The 20,258-nt window shown below is 39.6% G+C and overlaps 1 protein-coding gene across 2 annotated transcripts in view; it reads right to left on the reverse strand.

The window, feature by feature from the left end:
* Window positions 1–19,565, reverse strand: part of pacsin3 (protein kinase C and casein kinase substrate in neurons 3) — a 30,116-nt gene extending 10,551 nt beyond the window's left edge. Inside the window, exons 1-7 of one of the 2 annotated variants that reach the window (XM_063881021.1) lie at window positions 19,205–19,565; window positions 15,249–15,314; window positions 5,940–6,040; window positions 5,078–5,234; window positions 4,322–4,557; window positions 2,990–3,145; window positions 1,643–1,818 (exon numbers count right to left, since the gene is read on the reverse strand). In XM_063881021.1, coding sequence (XP_063737091.1) covers window positions 1,643–1,818; window positions 2,990–3,145; window positions 4,322–4,557; window positions 5,078–5,234; window positions 5,940–5,993 — 779 coding nt within the window. In that variant the 5' untranslated portion in view covers window positions 5,994–6,040; window positions 15,249–15,314; window positions 19,205–19,565. The remainder of the gene's footprint in view (window positions 1–1,642; window positions 1,819–2,989; window positions 3,146–4,321; window positions 4,558–5,077; window positions 5,235–5,939; window positions 6,041–15,248; window positions 15,315–19,204) is intronic. The other variant, XM_063881019.1, reaches the window with a different exon arrangement.
* Window positions 19,566–20,258: the final 693 nt, after the last annotated feature.

Here is a 20,258-nt window from a genome sequence, read left to right on the forward strand (position 1 = left end):
AAAAGGTGGCGGGAAGCAACTGCTATCAGGTTCACTGGATCAACCTCAAAATAGGTGAGGAAATTACAGTGTTTCGTTCTCTCTGAATGACAGTAATTGCAGTTTTAAAGCAACACGGTGATGTATCTAACAACACAGGACGGAGCCACTGGCAGAGGAAAGGTCAGCCTCATCATGTTGCCTGCTGTGTTATTAGGTTCAATAACCAGCTGGAAACACAACATTGACATATTATCCCATAATAAAGTTCTTCTGTGTTGGCAAAAAAAAAATGTGTTTACACATTAGACCGACAGTGCATCCTTCAAATTCATTTTCAGTCTTGTTTTTGTCCGTCAGATGGATGGATGTTGGTCAAAATTAGCTACGTTTTGGTCTCCACCACCCGAGGCAAAATATGTGTCCCTTTAGCGGCTAAATTCTCCAATAAGTTCCCCAGCTCTTCTGTAACTTCTCTTGGTATTTGTAATTTCCTGCTCTTAACTACAGCGCTCATACACTTTGTGTTGGATGTACTGACACCACTGTGTACTCTAGATAAATTCCTGAAACCTGCATTTAAGAAAGGTGGAATTCCAGATAAGGCTTTTGTTTGAGCATATTTATAGTCTGCATTATCAGCTCTGTGCGGGTTAGTTTACACTCAAGGGATGATATAAACTAAAAACCTGCATCTTATAATATGCATCCAATCTCTCTAGGAGCAGCAGGTAAAGGACTAATGGCTGTTTGAAAATTCTATGAATGAAGTTAGGCTCAATCTAAGCAAAAAGTAAACTTTATAATTCACTGAAATATAAAAATTATCTTTACATATCTCAAGGAGGTTTTAGGATCAGGGTCAATATTTACAATATTTCCACTAAAGGTGTGCTTAACAGTTGATGCATTGTAGATCTTGTTACTTTAAAGGGACCCCTTAATTTCTTTGTGAGTTTTCCCTTTCCTGCAGTGTGGTAAATAGGTTTCCAAATGTCCCTCCATTGGGAGTTTCTTTCCAACACCCCCCCGCCCCCCTCTGCCTGAAATGCCTCGATTGAACTCCCTTTTTTACTTCTGGAACATAATGTCATCACTATGTAACAGACTGGGCTCTGGTTTCAGACAGAGGGTGAAAAGAGGTGCTGCAGCACAGGCAGTATGAGAAAAATAAAGACCTTTTTGAACATTAAAGCATGGAGACATGTCACAATAGAGGCACAACATACGAATATGAACCTGAAAATGGGCAGGACAGGGCCCTTTAGTTGTTCACTCTGATTTTGAAATAAATTGAACCTTAAGGAAACAAATTAATATAAATAAATTCACTGGATTTATTTGGTCCAAGTGCATTCCTATCAAAGGTCCTTACCTCAAAGAGTTAACTAAAGGACTTTTTGTTCAATATTTGGACAGAGGCCATGCTTTACTTTACCAATGGTGGTTATAGTGGAAACAGTGGCTTGTTTAAATAGAATAAGAGGTCACTAGTTAATGGACAACACTGTGAGTTTGCTATTAACTCCTGTGTACATACTGTACACCCAAGTTTGAACAAACATTATTCCAATGCCACAGTTCTGCATGCCTTCGTCATGGATAACGCAATAGCTAATCCCTTTTCTCTTCTGATGGAGGTGTGTGTATGTGCGAGTCTTACCCTTCTTTGGTGGACAGGTCGAGGTGTGTGTGGATGTCCAGGAGGACGCTTTTAAAGAAGCACAGCCTCTTACGCTCGGCCTCCTGGGTAAGGTCGAACACCTGCTCCATGTCCTCCATGTAGCGAGGGTTACAGCGGTTCAGCTCCTCCAGGGCCTTCGTGTAGCGCTCCTTCACCTGCAACACACACACACACACACACACAGTGCATACTCAGCTAATGTGCAACACTTGAAAACCTGAAGAATGAAGAATAAAAACACAAAAAGGTTGCTGCCCCAGCCAAGGCTACTGTATTAAATGAATAGCAGTCAACAGGGGCTGATCGGGTTAAACCACATGAATTTATATCTCAGTATTTAGCCTTTTCCTCAAGATTCAATATGCCAGTAACAGTTATAGTTATAGTATATAATACTGGAATCAAACCCTCTCACAACCACATTAAGGCTGCATTTCTCTCCGCCCTACATGACGGTCCTTCCTCTGCAGCTCTTCTTGAGGTTTTCCTTAATCTTTGTTTATTTAGGGGAGCTTTTCCTTATCCAAATCAAGTATGTTAAAAGAGAGATTTTGTGATAATGTACAGAGTGAAAAGTAACTTCAGCATATTTCCTTTCCGCTAGTGGTCTTTATGAATGAAAGTGACTCTTTGAAAGAAGAAAATTCAAACAATATGCATCACAGTGAATCTTTTTTTGTTATGTTAAACTCTCAACTTCTGTTAAATGCATATAGACTGTTTGATGTCAGGTATTAAAGAGGCAGAAAAGTATTTCTCAAGATTGGGACACTCTTTGCTAGTTTGGATGTTTTTCTTTCACATGGTTGGGATTAACGGTAGCAGATAGCAGAATGTCTTGAAAAATTGCTCTTAAAAAGGAGGCGAATGTCAGTACGCACAATCTACATCCTGCGAGCGAGACTAGCAATCCAACTCAACATGGTATTTAAGTTTGATTGGAGAACAACAAATGAAATATCAACAGAAATGCTTCACGGTCACCTCTGAACCCCACGCAAAAAGAAGAAGGAGGCAAGGAAAAGCTTGGTGCTCTGATGTTTGTTGCAGGATTACAGTCTGGTTTATCATTATTATATGTTGTCTCAGCATTTCCAGATTTTGAGTTTCCCTCTTCAGGACCTGGAGCTTTTCCTCTTCTGTTGTGTTTTTGTGCAAAACAGGGAACAGTGGAGGCAAGCCCGGTCTTGTTTTAAAACTCAAAAACACACAGGTATGTTTTTCTGGACTCTCTGACACACCCAGACTTGTGCAAGTGGAGCTGCGCATGGGACTCTATATATGTATGCATGTGTGTGTAACTGTGTGTGTGTGTTAGCTTTGTACCTTCTCGGCCTCCTCGTTGCAGCGCTCCACCCGGACCGTGAATTTGCGAACTTCCTCCTGTGACTTGGTCGGGTCGGCCTTGGCGTGCGTTTCCCTGGTAACCGCCGTCCACTCCTCCTTCCTGGCCTGATGGTATCCCTTCTTACTGGCCTCCACCTTGACACACAATGATGCAATAATTAACTTTGACTTCCTATTATAATCTATTTGGCTCAGATAACATTCACCACACTCGTCATTCGAAAAACTCAGGCTTGTTTGATGAAGTTATCTAATGTGTTGATTAAGTATAAGTATAGTAAAAATAATTAACTTTGGCAAAGTGGCTGTATCCCTTCCTCCTCACAAAGTTATTTCACACTGGGCAGTGAACAGGGTCAGGTACAACAGTTTGATTCAATCCAGTTGGATGTTCAGTTTGCAAACAAGACAACACATTAATGCCACTTTAAGAGCAGTTATATGTGTTAATGGTAGGGAGAGGTTAAGCACTTGAGCTTCCAACACCAGCATAGAGTTTATAACCGGTTTACACCTTCAACAGTTAAAAATATAGAGAGATTTTTTTAGATGTGATCTCTGAATTTATACTTTGGTTTACGCTGAGGAACTACACTGCATGTGTAATATTGAAAAATGTAACCTTCACCGAGGCAACGCCTCTGCAATAACTGTGAGTGGCTGCTTGTGTTATATAGGTTTGTGTGCATGTAAATGGTCTACAAATACTAAGATCCCAAAGTCCCTCCAGAGGGGGTTTCTCTCCCACACACTCCCCCCCCCGCCTGAAACTCCTCCATTGGACCCCTTTGTTTACTTCCATGACATAATGACATCACTATGTAACACTCACCCTTCTATTGGCTAGCACTTGAAAACATTGTACGGAATACTACGGGGAGGGACATCACTAAGTGGTTGATCAATCAACAACAGAGCTGGCCAGCTAACCAATCAGAGCAGACTAGGCTCTGGTTTCAGACAGAGGGTGAACAGAGGTGCTGCAGCACAAGCAGTATGAGAAAAATAAAGATCTTGTTGAAGATTAAAGCATGTACACATAGAAATATGAACCTAGAAAAGAGCATATTAGGACCCCTTTAAGGAAAGACAGTCAGTGGGCTTCTTCTTTATAGTAATAAGCTAACATCACAATTACAATGCAGACCAGCTTACATTACTGTAGGCCTATAATTGTAACTCACAGTCACCCTGTTTCACAGAGTAAGTGAAAGAAGGTAAACGATTATTAAGCATGAGCCACCCTGAAGAATGATCAGCTCGCCTCGTCTTTAAATGTCACTTCACTAACGACAGATAGACGGCCCTCACCTCCTTCAGTTTTCGGACCCAGGGTTTCTGTGCTTTGCGGAAGCCGTCGTCTGCGTCTTTGGTCTCCCTGAAGCTCCCTATCATCTGCTTGTGGTAGGCGTCCTTCTGCCAGTTGCGCACCTTCTCGCTGTCCTCCACCACCAGGCGCTCCCTCAGCTCCAGGTGCAGCTCGCTGAGCCGATCGGCCGCCTGCATAAAGGCGTGCCACGCTTTCTCCAGCGTCCCATACTGAGGACCTGAGGGGAGTAAAGACACTCTCACCATCTCATTCAGCTTCAACAAAAACTAATTTACACAATTAACAATTGTCTTTGTTGGTGGGTTTGTTGGGTTTAATTCTCTGGCCAAATTCCATATTGTTAACTAACCCAGTGAATTTGTTAGATTATGGAGAATATCCTGATTTTATTTTTAACGTTTTAGCCAACGCTTGAAAAAATACATTGCCTGTAAATCAGTTAAGCTTAAAATGTAAGTTATTTAATTAGTTATGTTTACATAGTGTTCTTATTTTTGCTGAAGTAATATTTTACTACATTTCAAGTTAAAATGTGTGAAAAAAAAATGTGAGGAGATTTGTCAAAATGTGGCTGAATTCATTGATAAGTTCAAATGAACTGCAAAAAGTGAAGCTTTGCAGTTAGAATAACTTAATTGTTTTCACAACTCTGTAGTGAAAAGATCAAAATATCGATTTTCTTTTAGGTATCATTTTTTATTCCCTGCTGCAGCCCTTGATCAGTGATTTCCCTTCACCTTTCTCCACGACGCCCCTCCACCTCTTGGCCCAGTCGCTCAGCTGCAGAGCGTAACCCTTCTCTATCTTCGCCCTCTCCTGGAAGCAGCTGACCATCTCGTTACACAGCCGGTGGCCATCGTCTATCCGCTTCACCGTCCTCTTGTAGTGTCCCGGCTGCACAGCAACACACAGGAAACACACACAAAAGATACGGAGATAATACTGGATTTTCCTAGCCTTAGAATCATTGTTGCTCTGTCAGTTCGATGCCTGTTACTATATTAGTGTGGCAAAATGTCAACAGGGCAGGATGTTTAGTAGACCAGCGATGAAAGATATACAGAGAGTGAGTGTAAGGTTGAAAGTATGTCGTTTTTCCAGATGGAGGCCGGCAGTCAGTCAGCAGGGACTCATTATGTGTCTGTGTCTCTATCTAATCACCGACTCCGGCTGCTCCTCTCTCAATAGCCTCATCAACACACTAGAATTTGCCAGGTTTCCAGACCAGCAGCAGATATATTAAGGGTTTTATTGCTGCTTTTTGCTAAATAAGTAACTAATTTAGTCACCAGAGCGGGAAGTCCAATATATCACAGGGTTGGTAGTTAATTTCCCCAAGTTCCTCCCTCTCCACATGGGGAGCGTCCTTGGGCAAGATACTAAACCCCAAATTGCTTCCAGCATGTTAGCACATTAACACCATGGTAGCTTGTTGGCATGTGAAGAGGCACAATTTAAGGAACTTTTTATAAAACCCATATGAAAATGCAGCAATTATGTGTGAGCAAGCACTACCAGTCCATAATTAAAATAATATTTTTTTCCTTGAGTTTTGTCTTGATGTAAGAAAATAAGTGTGCACGTGTGTTTCTACTGTACCTCCCAGAAGCTGTCCGAGCTCCCCAGGTCGCTGAGGTCTCCATTGGAAGACATTGTGGGGTCGCCCTTACAGCACGGAATGGTGGCGGCTACAGAAAATACTGCAGAGAGAGAGAGACAGAGAGGGAAAACACCATTTAATATTGTACATACAGCGGACTCAGCTAAACCTAGACACAAACAAATATTTGTTATTGTAGCATCCTTCATGCAGCTATGTACCAGTACACTCTACATTGAGATACATGGGAGGACTTGCGCAATGCCTGACTTGGCATGAATTTAGCACAGAAACTAAAAAAACTGAACCTTTTTTTGTCAATTGCAAATTAACTTTGCAACTTGTAAGATTCATTTTAATCAAGGACCATGTTCGGGTTTAAGCTGTCACAATTGTTTTTTTAATGTGTATTCCAAGGTGTCTATCTGTCCTATTACCTAATGCACAGGTATTAAAGGTGTGTCAGGTCACATGACTGGGTGTGTTTTCCCCAGAAGAGCATATTGTTTTTGACCACTGTGGTGCAAGAGTTTGTAAGTACTGAAATGATCGTTTGTTAGGGCAATGAATTGAATATTGATTGATATGGACTCGCTCTACTTCTATGATGCACACAAAGACAATAAATGGAGTGTATTTTGCTCTGGAAACGGGCCTACGGATTCTTCATTAGAGCAAACTGTATCGTATCCAGACAGTATCATGCAACAGCCAGGTATTTCCCTGGAGTTCAAACACCATGGTATTTTTGTTATTAGGCTTAAGTTGCTACACAACTCAACTTTTGAGCCATCAAACAAACAAGTGGATCAAAAGTTCAAAAGTTGACAAAGGACACACCATTTAGCCCCCTTTTCAAAGAGGCCAATAGTATTATCAAAGATGGACATTAAATAACTAAGGTATGCAAATCAGACATAGTTTGTACAATGTGGAATTACATTTGCTAAAGACCACATGTCCTCCTGACCCTTTAGTCTCACTGCCCCACTGTACACAGCTCTACAGTTTCAGCCTCTGGCAAACTGCTGCTCCACGTCAGCCGGCACAGACGCTACTGAGACTTCACCGCTCGCTGCCCACATGGCTGCTTTCTCCACGTAGCTGCCCAATGTTTCCTCCCACGAACAACTGGACTGTGTGTCAGTCAAACATTGATGCCCGCTCTCACACACACACATCCTCTGTTACTGAGGCAGGAATCTGTGTCAGCCAGTCCACAATAGTTCTCATTCATCAGAGAAATGCCGCGCAAACAGTTTTACAGAATGGTTTCAGATAATAACGGATACAAATCATTTTTTTACTTCATTACGCCTCTTAAAATGCCAAGAAGAGAATCCAAATAACTGCATCTTTAAGATGCCCTGAACAAAACAAAATGTGTTAATGTAAAGAAAAAAGACGTGGTCGTGAAACTAATCTTTTGTGTACGGCTTTTTCCCACTATTTATATTCAACTAAACTCCAAAATGACGTGAGAGATTTTTTTTAGCTCTGCAGTGAATCTGCCGATGAACCCTGTCAATAGTTTAATGTCACTACACATCAACTTCCTCCATGCTGTTCTCCCATTGGACAAGACCCACTTTCAAGGTCACAAAACTTCCTGTGGTGGACACAACAAAGCCCTGGCTGTGTGAGATGATCCTCTGTCTGCAAGGACAACCGTGAGTGTTTCTTTAAGCTTGTAGGTACACTTCCACTGCAGGAATCCCATCAGCTGTTCACACTCTCTGCAGATATTCTGTCCCCTGACTGGGAGGCTTTTAGAGGGAAACACATTAGGGAAATGTTGGGTTTAGAGTTAACATGAAAGTAAGAGCAGAATAGAAAACTGAGCGTCTTCCTACTACAATACGTTATATACGAGTATATTTCGTAGAAGAACATTTCATCATCATTTTAGAATTAAGAAATGAATACACCATCTCTTATAGGAGATGTTTTATTTTATTTTCCTGGAAGATGAATAAATAAAAGCCCCTACACACTATCTGATATTTGCTTAAAACCGTTATGAGTAATAGATGTTGAAACATTTTTACAAATGCTGTATACAGTTGTCCTTGTTGGTAGGTTGGTTTGCATTTCATTCTTTGGCCAAAGTTGTGATTGTACAGTCATCTAAGCGAAATACTATGTGAAAATACCCTCTAAAAAGGCCAAAAACAGTGAGCATTTAAGAACAACTATCAAAAAAGTATGTTGTATGTTATGAGTATATTGAAACCTTTATATTTTACAGTTGTATCAAACTGCAAAGCACTTAGGTCACCAACAACAAAGCTCCACTTGACAAGTCTGTGATACGTCCCTGGTAATTGTCCCTCCTCCCTATCTTTCACAATGTTCTGTGTCAATGTTAATGACTAGTTGACTCCAAAAATAACAGCAGTGGGCGTAGATGTGCACTGGGAGGAGGCTGGTGCTAAATTAGACGTTGCGTTACAACAGTAGCCTTGGTGAGCTCTGAAGGGAACAATGTGGGAGTGAGTCTAAATAAACTCTACAGTTAGCCCGAATTATACATCTGCAAAGTCAGAAGGAGGACTTGCACTTGCTTGTGCTACTGCACATTGCTGATACGAGGTGGAAACCTGAATAATAGAAATCAAGTTAAATATATGTTTGTCCGTCTGCCTGCAGCTAATCCCCTTTAGACACCTGAGCTCTAATTTTCTCTCCGCACTGTAGAGACAGTAAAGCACAGGTGGAGGCAACAGAGGGATTGCCGTGTGTGTGTGTGTGTGTGTGTGTGTGTGTGTGTGTGTGTGTGTGTGTGTGTGTGTGTGTGTCTATGTGTGTGTGTGTGTGTGTGCGTGTGTCACAGGTTTATGGTAAGTATGCTGGCCGTGGAGGTATCTGCCACCAGCATGCTAGAACATGAGTGAGTATGAGAAAACTGACTTTGCCATTGACCGCTAATTACTGCTCCTATATCCTACGAGACAGAAGTGTGTGTGTGTCTTTGGGTGCGGCTCATTAAAAGCAAGTAGCATTGGATGCCTGTGATTGTATCGTGCTGGAGTTCTGTAAAAACGGGCAAAGAAAATCATGCAAGTTAACATACCAAACTACAATACTGATATAAAGTAAGCAGAGCTTGAACGCATCAAAGTTAATGGACTGTATATAGCGCTTGATCCAGTCTTTACGACCCCTCCTCAAACCGCTTTACATGCTATAAGTCATCATTCACACAGAGCAGCGTGCCACTTGCTCAAGTAAGCTAACATTCACACACACATTCACAAACCAGGGCCAGGCCAAGCGGGAGCAACTCAGGACTAAGTTTCCTGCCCAAGGATACATTGAGATGTCAGAATTAGAATCAAGTTTATTGCCAGGTATGTTTACACATACAAGGATTTTGCTATAGTGTCTGGTGGTGCGAACATGAACAATCTAAGAAAATGAGTTGTAAAAGTAGGTCCAAAATATAAAGATATTTTTAAGAAACTATTTAGCATTAAAAAAGAAAATGCTAAAGACAAGTATTAACACCAAATGTTTTATTTAAATAAACAAAAAAAAACCTTTAAAGCTAAAAAAACACAAACAATTAGGACAATGAAAATATGGCCATATATGGCAGCTACAGTGAATTGTATTGTGGACTGAGTCGCACCATGACTTAAGGAACCTACGATCACCAGTCGCTAACAGCTAACGCCAACTACCTTCCCTTTCATCCAATTCATTACAGAATTGTTGTTCACAATGTAGCATTATCAGGGGGAAAACAACGTGTCAAACCAAAGTAGTCAACAACTTACACTTTTGACATATGATCGGACTAGATCACAGCTCTTCAAAAGGTGGTTTGTGCCAGTAGGTCCTTAGCCAACCAAATGATAGTTTTTCCAAAAATGTAAATATGTCTGACACTCTGACACAGTAACATTATTTGAACATACTATCCACCAAGATAAATCAAACTCAACCGTAAAGATAAAACATTCACACAACATAACAAAAGCTTCCTCATGCAATGTGAGTTAGCTAACATTTCCCATAATGGAAAACTTGTATCTACACATAATTATTTTAAGAGCTTATTATCTTCCAGAACCTCATCAAAAAGGCTTAAAACTTAACTGTAAAGACGACATGAAGGATTAAAAACCAACTACCCTGATGACCCAACTCACTACCTGGTGTTTACCAGGTAGTGAGTTGGTGCTAAGCGAGGTTAGCTTTGGTCTTGTTTGTAATTGTATAAACTTACACAGCCAGAGCTTATTTTATGCAAGCAGTGAAATATAGCAGATGAGAGCTGGTGATATCAATTGTCTTGAGTCACGACAGTCCCATAAGCTGTGACGTGTATAGTTACAGTATATGTGTACCTGCCACCATTTACTGCACTGGCATGACCCAACCGAAAGGGAAGAATGACAACAAGACTCTACATCGATCTATGATGTGGCTTGTGTTTATTTTAAGGAGATAATGAGACAGGGGGTTAATAAATATACTAACATTAAGTCATTTGATTATAATAATTGAAATACTGAATTAAAAATGTGCTTTTAAATCCTTTAATTCCTTAAAAAGGCTCTTAGGGTGTGGTAGGACGGCTGGCTTGAGGACTATCCCACCATCTGTTTGTGGTGAAAGTGATGCGTATGTTTTTCAGTGCGTCTGTGTTTTTTGAGGATGTTTACATTACATTGGGTTCAATCCCCTCAGTTTAACCAAAACACACAGTACACTGACCTAAGACCGTCCTGGAGGTCAGAGTCCTGCTGGAGCTGCATACAACTATAGTCAGAGAGCGCAGTTGGGTATCAATTATCGAGACAATATGGTCTCTTCAAAGGTCATAATTTACAAAAAACTAGATTATTTTTAAAGTTCTGTTTTTGTCTGAAGAATCGTTGTATTGTGTGGTCCCTTGTTTCTGTTTCAGTTATCCACCAACCATTTGAAAGCATCTAGAAGCTACAGGTATGTTCTGCATCCAAAACTGGGCAGCAGACGGTCAGGCATGACTGACAGAGAACAGGAGGAGCATTGAAAGATGAGAAGAAGTGATGGAAGGAATGAAGAAAGACGAGGAGAATAAGACAGGAAAGTTGGTGACGGATAAGTGCAGGAGTACACATACTAAGTTAGAGATGAGATAGGTAATGAGGAAGTAAAACTAAAGAGGGGCATGTTGTTTCTGTAACACAGCAACAACTGGATATAAGGCAGGTGATCTGGTTTGTCAAGCTAAAATAAATAGGAACAACAAAATACAGACGCAGCCATATAAATAAATCAGGTATCAAATGGCGTTAAGAATGAAATCCTTTGTGTTTGGGCAGGGTGGGGCTGTCCTACCACAAACACATAACACCAGTCATTTTATCTTGTATCCCTGAATTATGAGGAAATATTCCCCCGTTTAAAAGAAAGACAACGGAACCACTCTGAGCTTTAGGAGTGGGATTAAGAGCATAGAGGAATATTCTCTGTTCATCCAGAAATATGTGAGCAGAAAAAGGGCAACAAGCAGCTGCATGAGTTCACTCACAAAAATGTAATTATATAAATGACAACTCCCTTATATGCCTTTATGTTTGTGATTGACACAAAAAAGGTTAACTGATCCAAGTCACTGTTTCCATGTCAAAGAGAAACAGAAATGTTGACCCGATAAAGGAACTAGATGAAAAGTGTAGAGGATTTCACAAAGCATCACAAGAAGAAGCATATTTATTAAAGATTACTGGCAAAGCAGGGATTTGATTTTCATGTTTTATCATGCCTCTGCTTCATAAATAGGTTTGTACATTTGTACCCGGGTTCTACATTCAAAAACAAACAATTTAAGTTACTTTTAAAGAAATTCACAGCTTTCATTCAGTGGTACAGCTGTAGATCTGTAGACCACATCTACCATAGCAACGATTACAAAAACAATGCAAAAACAAAAAAAAAGCTGATTATTCAGTCTTCATCCATTCAAAGCACAGAATAACATTTAAAATATTGTCTCTGTTTGATGCAAAGACAATCAGTCAATTCTGTTCATCCTGGCATTAAATACACAATAGTAGGAAATGTGTGTCAACTATCCCTGATGGCTGACAAGAGAGAGAGAGCGATGGAGAGATAGAAGGAGGATTCTGTTTGTTGGTTTATAGAGAAATGGGTCAGGCGAGTAAATAGGAGGTGGAGGAGGGGGGAAGGGACCAGCAGGGGGAGGGAGGAGGAGGAGGGAGTGACGGATAGAGAGGCAGGTCCAGACCACATAAGCTCCAGTGGAAAAACTCACAGTCATTAATCTGATTAATGTACACCAACAGTTTCCCTGCAGCCGGGCTTTGTTCGATGCATCCACACATCGAGCATGTGGAGGCCTGCATGAGAATTAGTCTATAAGCTCCTCTGATACTTCTGCATTCCAGCAGTTTGTGAGAGTTTGTACTGTAGGTACACAGCACGGCCTGCCGCCTCCAAACTTCTAAAAACAGAAGCGCTTAAGATACTTTTTTTGCCCTAGCCGCCTTACTATGGTTACAGCTGCCAGAGTGCTGCTGTCTCTTCCAAAAATGAGAGACATGCTGTTTAAGGAAAGAAAACCATGCTGATGATACCAAAATTATTGGTTCTGGCAAAAAACAAACCCCTTCATTGGTTTCTGTGAATGCCACCATCAAGCAGCTCTTTCTAAACCTTGAAATGGCAGCCGAGAACACTTTTTTTTGTGTGTTTTGGAGTGGATCACCACTTGGATGTGTTTGCCTTCAAGCTGTTTCATTAGCCTTGTTTCCATGTAACAAACCACTGCAGTGTGTGTCTCAGCTGTAACTGAAGCTTCATTAAAATGCCAACAGGAGGACTTTTTCTCAATGCTCCTCTGGCCTCAGTTTCATCACAACTGCCAAGTTACCTATACCACAAACATGCCGAGTGAAAAGTGAAGACTAGGAGGATGTGAGGAGGAAACTCCTTCCACATAGTGACAGCTGGCACCTTCAGATCCAACAGCAACATGAAAGACTAATAGTTCATTGTTAAACATTGGCCAATACGGCAATGCAACCAAACAACAGTAAACTAGGGGTGTTACACTTTATCGAGGATCGCTAAAACATGAGCGTTGAAATCAGAACAATTTAAATCATAGAGGTTAAAAAACTATTACACTTTTAACTCTGATTGATTATAACTATCAACAAGTCCACATTTCTTCTCCAAAAGCAGGAGGGTTATTAAGAAGAAAAGTTGACTGTGTTGAAGGATAGAATATGTTGACTGTAAATGTCTGTCCTGCAGGAACCTATTGGTGCAAAGATCTTTAAAAGAATACTTGGATATGTTCTGAAATAAACAAAGTAACCGTTTTACAAAGAGGTATGTGACAAGATCATGTCTACAGTAATAACAAGCTACGCATAGAGACCAGAAAAAGGGCGAAACTGCCAGAATGGCTCTGTCCAAAATGAAAAAAATCCACCCAACATCAGAGCTGAAGATAATAATTGGTCTAAATAACTAAGGTAAAACAAAATGTTTTACCAGAGTTTGTGGGTTAAAGCTTGTTCCCATTTCAAGTTTAAATACCTAGCTAAGCTAGCCAGCAACTAGCTTCTTCTTTACCATAAAGTCATGAAAGAGAGCAAATATGCATTTCCTAAATGTTCAAACTATTCCTTAAGCGTAGGGGTTTGGCCCCACTAGTAACTTATTTTGCTTGTTTTTTCTAAAAATGAGCTTGAGTCTACCAAACTGTGAACCCTATGTCATGCATCATAAACTGTTGGCAGATGATTTTATAACATCCCTGACACTGACTGTTTCTTTTTGTTAATAGCATCTTGGAAGATAGATTAACTGGTGAGTCACGGTGGGAGTAGAGAAGTCTCCGAACAGAAAATACTAATTTCCTTCAAATCTGTTCTGCTTTTAACCAAAGTGAAGTAAATCAGAAATATAAAACACCATTCTGCTTTGTCATTGTGAGACAATGATAGTGATATTCATCACAAATCAATAAAGACATAATGATTTCAGGAACAAGCCTCACGTCGGTTGCTTGCGAATGACTCTTCTTCACCCACTAAGTATGAGTGACCCAACTAAAACGCTGCATCATTTTCCTACACCAAAATAATTATTTCCAGTCCAAACACAGTAGGCATTGCCATAACATTAGTACTGTCAGCTGTTCAGATGTGTTGATAGGTGGAGTGTCAGGAAATTAGCCAGAAATACTCATACTTCATGGGTGGATGAAATCCTAACTGGTCAAGCTTAATCACATTTCAGAGTGAAGACTTAAGAGATATCCTCTGGATTTGTGCGGCTACAACAAGATTCTATCAACAAACTCAACAAATCAAAACACTGAGGGGATTAAATGAAGCCGGTAGTAAGTGCAGGCATCGTATCTGTGTGCAGATCACTGAAAGGTTGCATGCATATCAGGCCTCCCATTCATTTCAGTGTGGGTGCTGCATTTGGCACGTGGCCGAGGAGGATGTGGGAAAGATGCAGTGCGAAAGTTGAAATACAATTCCTGGGAACTCTAATTAACAAAAGGCACAGATAAATATAAATCTCTCAAAAATAAAATTGAACTAGTGTCACGCAGACAACCACGACTATCAACGCTTGTGTGAAAGTTGGCAACATAATTACAGGAGACCAAATGACACACTGATTACCTAGATTAATGCTGGGTTTGAAAATAGTTGGATACATTCGGGATAATCTAAAAACACAACTCGACTAGATATATAACATAGGTTTAGTTGTTTTTAGACATACATGTATTTTAAGCAAGACTTGGAGTATTTTACATTTTTGTATGGGTTCTTTTGACTTTTTAATTTAAATGTATAATACTATTGTAAACCAGAATGTTGGGAAAGCTTTTCCATGAATCACAAATGAAGAACTGTTATCAGATGGCAGGCAGGGGGGAAAAGTCCTAAGTGTATTTGTAATGTCAAATGTACTCACCATGCAACATTTTAGTATTGTAGTTGACTGCCAAAAACCCGGATTTTTACTCCTTTTTAATACTGTTGGGAGGTTTATTTTACTGTGTAACACCTTGCATTTCATATGCTAATTATAGGTCAAATCCTTAAAGTAACTAAAGCTGTCATAACTGTAGAAGTACAACATTTGGCTCTGAAATGTAGTGGAATTGAAGTTGAACTTAGCATTATTTCACATAGTTACTTTCCACTAATGACTGGAAAACAATAGGAACAATTATTAAGGAAAACAACACATAAACCACATGTTACACAGGACCAAAACCATGCAGACACTGTTAAAGCGTAGAGCCCAGCAGAACTTACCTTATCAGAGACGAAAAAACAGAAGGACAGATGTCCAAACAGAAGACAGTCTTTGTCTCCTCGGGCCTGAGAGACAGGAAAAGGGACAGACAGAGAGAGGCAGCAAAGGGAAACACGGAGTGGGTTGTTAGACAGCGGTGCAGCGAGAGGTTAGATCCCAACAGCCTGGAGAAGGTGCAGGACGAGCCCCCTGTTATATGTCTCACTGCTGGCTGGAAGGTGGCACATTCTGGGGGTCAGGGTGAAATGCCACATATGGAGCCTGCAGTGGACGGATAATGAAACAGCAAGGACCCGCAGCCCCCCCATTAGCGGAGGTCAGAGTAGTTAGCTAACACCTCTAAAATTACCTGAGTTGGGAAGGGAGTGTCAGGCTTTTAAAAGGAAAACAACAGTGACATTTTTCCATCAGCCTGTTTACTACAGATCACTTTTAACTGCATATCTTTACAGAACACACATAAGGGTAACTGTAAATAATTGTAAATGTACCAAACTTAAAGAAAAGATCGTATTTACAACTACTTAAATAAAGTTCGTTTTCAATAATGTTATGTTTGTAGGAAAGTCCCACTTTCATTTAAATTAGAAATGTGAAAGTTTCTCAAGAATAACATATATGATCCTAATGTTTTACAAACACTTCCTGCTTATACAATTAGAATGGTTGATCACAGTTACTGACCTAAACTCATTTTTCACTTTTGAATAAAGAGCTAAGAGCCCCACCCTTTTTTTCAAACAGAAAAAGAAATTGCAACTGGTTTCTAATGAACATTAAAAAATGAAAACCTACAAAACATACAAGGTTCCTCACGACACAGTGGTTAGATATCCAAGAACAGTTTGAGAAGAAAGTGCTTTACACCCAGGCATTTTCCAAGAAAACCAAAAGCAAAGCAAACTCATTCTTGTTAGTGCTTCATTCACAGCTTTGCAAATATTAGTTATCACCTTCTAGGGGGATAAACAAAAGGTCTCATTTGTTGGTAAAATGTTTTTTTTAATAGTTCTAGTGTATAGTTTGTGATTCAAAAGTGTTTTTTTTCTGTTTAAATAGTCTTTCTAAATTCCAATTATAAATGATATCAGGTCAAAAATCTATTTTTAGGCAAAGGTATCCTCTGCAATATTGGTTGTTGCAATATTGTGGTAAAGCTGTCATTGTTTTTTCAATATTCTTGAATTCCTTAAAGCAATAAAGTGAGTTTAATAAAAGAAATGCTTTTATCTATATAAGATCCATATGATCATTTGAGATCATTTCTCTCAAGTCTCTTGTCAATATCCACATGAAATAGTCTCTAAGTATGACATTATTGAAAACATTTTCCATTTTCACAAAAACACCCTAGTGACATTTGCCCTCCTAAGTTGTGAACCTGATATAATTGCAGGTCTTTCAAGCAACAATTTTAAAATGTCACACTCCCGCCCATGTGGTGATCTCTTCCCATAACGTCTGACAGCCCGGGGCTCTAGGTCTAACTGACAGCTAACCATGTGACGGTGCTCTGACAGGGGCGAGGCGAGGACAGAAAACAAAACGAAAGCAGAGCACAGAGAGGCAGAGTACAGCAGACTGAAGGAAAAGGACAACTCAGCCTTGTTCCCACTCAAACAGCTGTTCTCCCAGCTCATTCTGACCAGAACCACATCAGTGAGGCCATGATGCTTAAAGTGGGAACCGCCTCCATGCCAGCTACCCTTAGCCCTGCACTAGCCTGAAAGTGGGACGCTGGCTGGAGCTGGCTTGGCACAATCTGTTGCACGTTGCAAAGATTAACCTGTTTTTCCCTTGCTGCTCACATTTACCTTCAGTGTGCATTAAGCCTGGCTGCCGAGCAAATTCCAATCAGCCAGGAGGACTTATATTCTCAAAATACAGCTATAACAATAATATCCTGACTGTGACTGCGAAGTGATTTGTCGATCGAACAAATTGATCAACCACTCATTTTTCAAACACACATTTGATGGTTACATTTTGTCAAATGTGAGTGTTTCTGTCTTTTTCCTCTTGTATAATACCTTAAATATCTTTTTGGTGGTCAGACTTTGTGTTTTAGATTACCACGGTGTCAACTCCAGTCATCTAGGTTTCTGGCAAGATGTGACAAAAAATAAAACAGAAAAACAAAAAGTGACATTACATGACTGACTTGCCCTCTTCAGTTTTTGACTCCTGATGTCACAAACTTAAGTTTTACCCACAAAAAAAAAAGCACAGATACGCTGAGCCAACCAGAGCACAGATGACAGACTGGGTGGAAGTTCACATTCTGCGTTGACATGTTTCAATGAAATTCCACTTGCTTGGCATGATTTGAAGCCTGAAGCAAGGGGAAAGTTTCAGCCTGTATGCACCGCCCCTTCAGGGATTCTACTTTAATACTCCTGCCCATCAAGGGCTTCAAAACTCCCCCACATGGATTTCTTCTAGCCAACAACATACTGCTGGCCTTATGTGATGGAACCTTTAGTGGTTAGAAATGATTGAGTGGAGATCATGTGCACTCAACACTCAAGCAAACATAAAATGTATTTCTTTAATTATTCTCATTTCCCATGATGAAGTGTCAGATGCACAAATGATTGAACACTTTTTAAGGTTGGACGTCTGTAAAATCTTTAAAGTCATGAAGGCATAATCAGTGGCATTTACCATTGCTTTTATAAGGAAACATGGAAAATACATATGTATTCTGTAGTGCTTTTCAGGACTTCAAGCCTAAGTCCTGCATTTTTTATTTTGTATCCAATATGAATGTAATCTTGTGACACTGTGTGCTGGGAAAAGGTTATATGTAGTGTCAAATACAGATATATCAACCAACTCTGAAACTCTAACACTTCTCAGGCATTTTTAATTCATTATTTTGATTTTACGGTAAATTAGAAGTTTAGCCTTTATTACATACCTAATGGTTATGATATCCCTAATGGTGGAGACCAAAAACAGAGCTAAAAAGGGGTGTCAATTGTCATTTGTATCCCATTGCCGACCCACATATTAGCAATACCTACTTGATAACCTAACTTTAGTTGTGCTTCTGTCAATTTGTTTTGTAGCTTTTCTACTGATCAAACATTACTGAGGGAAATGTAATAATGACTCCCCCTGTAAATTCTGCATATTTTGTGATGTGTTCCTATCTGATAATAGAGATTTGTAGCACTATCTTCAGCCTACAGGCAGCAACTAAGCTAGCAACATTTCTAAAGCTAGCTTAAGACAGTATCATTCTAAACACCTGTACTTCTCTTCCTACTTTGGCAAGTCAAAATGTTGTTGTTGTTGTTGTTGTTGTTATTGTTGATATCAAATAAGGTGAGAAGAATCTCCCAATGCAAGAAAAACATACTCAGATCTTATACTTTACTAAAACTATAGCAAAAGCATATTGTAAAAAATACCATAATTAGAATTTCTCTATGGGGAGTGAGGTCTATTTTGTGTCATCATTAGCAACCAGTAAAGGTTGAGCTAATTTTAATAACTTGATTTACTTATGCTGGAGATCTTAACCTATAATTAATGTCAACGTGTATTTCTATTTTGAATTATCTAATAATCTAAAAAGTAACTAAAAGCTATCAAATAAATGTAGGGGAGTAAACACTACAATACTGGCTTCTAAAATGTAGAGTAGTAGAAGTATAACGTTGAATTAACAGAGAATACTCAGGTAAAGTACAGCTACTTCAACATGTAAAGAACCGTACTTGAGTAAATAGTTACTTTGCTCCTCTGCAGAGCAGTAGCTTAAAGCTAACTTCAGTTCAGGTGCGAACTGTCAGTTTCTGCCATTTTTAGCTACATTACCTGGAGTTTAACACAGTTTGGTTGGCAAAATAGTGATGTTACATAGCCTACGCAATAATAAATAAATATAGGTTAAAACAGGATTATACGAGTGTCAACATGTGCTCTGCAGACAGGTGAGGTCTCTTACCTGTTTCTCTCCGACCTGGAGGAACAAACACACAGTACTCCCGGAGTTTGACCACCTCGATGGATGTGCAGCCCGGTAATAATACACAGCCGTAAGTCCTTTTTTAAACCCCCACAAACTGCGACATCTTGCAAGTTTACTCCGCAGTCACCCGTCGACCCCCCTCAGCCATTTACACGATGAGAAGACCCGGTAATTTGACCACAGGGCAATGCTTTTCTTTCGTCGGTTAAAAAAAAAAGTTTCCAGAGTGATATGTAAACAATTGTTTGTTTGTTTTTTTGGAGGGGAAGGAAAAGCACAAATAGTGAGTGTGTTCTGTCCTCCGATGCCTGCTAGTGTCTGTTTGTAATCAGATGCTGCTCACCACAATATCCATTCATCCTATTACACAGGTTAACCCTTCACTGTCTGCCAAGGCTTTATGCTGCCTTACAGGACTGTCGGAAGAACCGCTACTCTGCAGGCAGGGAAAAAATACCTCCTCCTTACCATTACTGTATTGGATGTTGTTAACTGAATACATAAATTAAGAAATAGTGTACATTGTAAACAAAAACAAATATTTATAAACATTTAACGTGACCTCCAAACAAAGATAAACAGCATACTGTTACTGTATGATTAACTATATTTATTTTACAGGCCAATTTAACTTAACTTGTAAGACATATTGCATAGACATAAATTGCAAAAATATTTTTCCTCTTCCTCTTAACCAAACATAGTAAAGTTAACATTATTAGTAATAGTTTAATTTAATTAATTAAATTTACTTTATTCCCCCAGTCCATATTAAACAGTTCCATCTAGTGGGACAATTACATCATTACAGCCTCAAAAGTGACAATTAACCAGACGATAAATGTAATGTAATAATTAAGGGATATTGACTCTATTGTTGGAAAAAATAATTTCGTTATTGTTGAGAAATAGCCCTATTAGAATCTCACAAATGTTACACGGATGTAAATCACCTTCTTTGTCTAAACCAGGTTCTAATTGGACTTTTAGATTAGATTATTCTGGGGACTTCTACTTTTTGTAAATTAAA

Source organism: Eleginops maclovinus, chromosome 4 (genome assembly GCF_036324505.1).
Source record: "Eleginops maclovinus isolate JMC-PN-2008 ecotype Puerto Natales chromosome 4, JC_Emac_rtc_rv5, whole genome shotgun sequence".
Taxonomy (NCBI): Eukaryota; Metazoa; Chordata; class Actinopteri; order Perciformes; family Eleginopidae; genus Eleginops; species Eleginops maclovinus.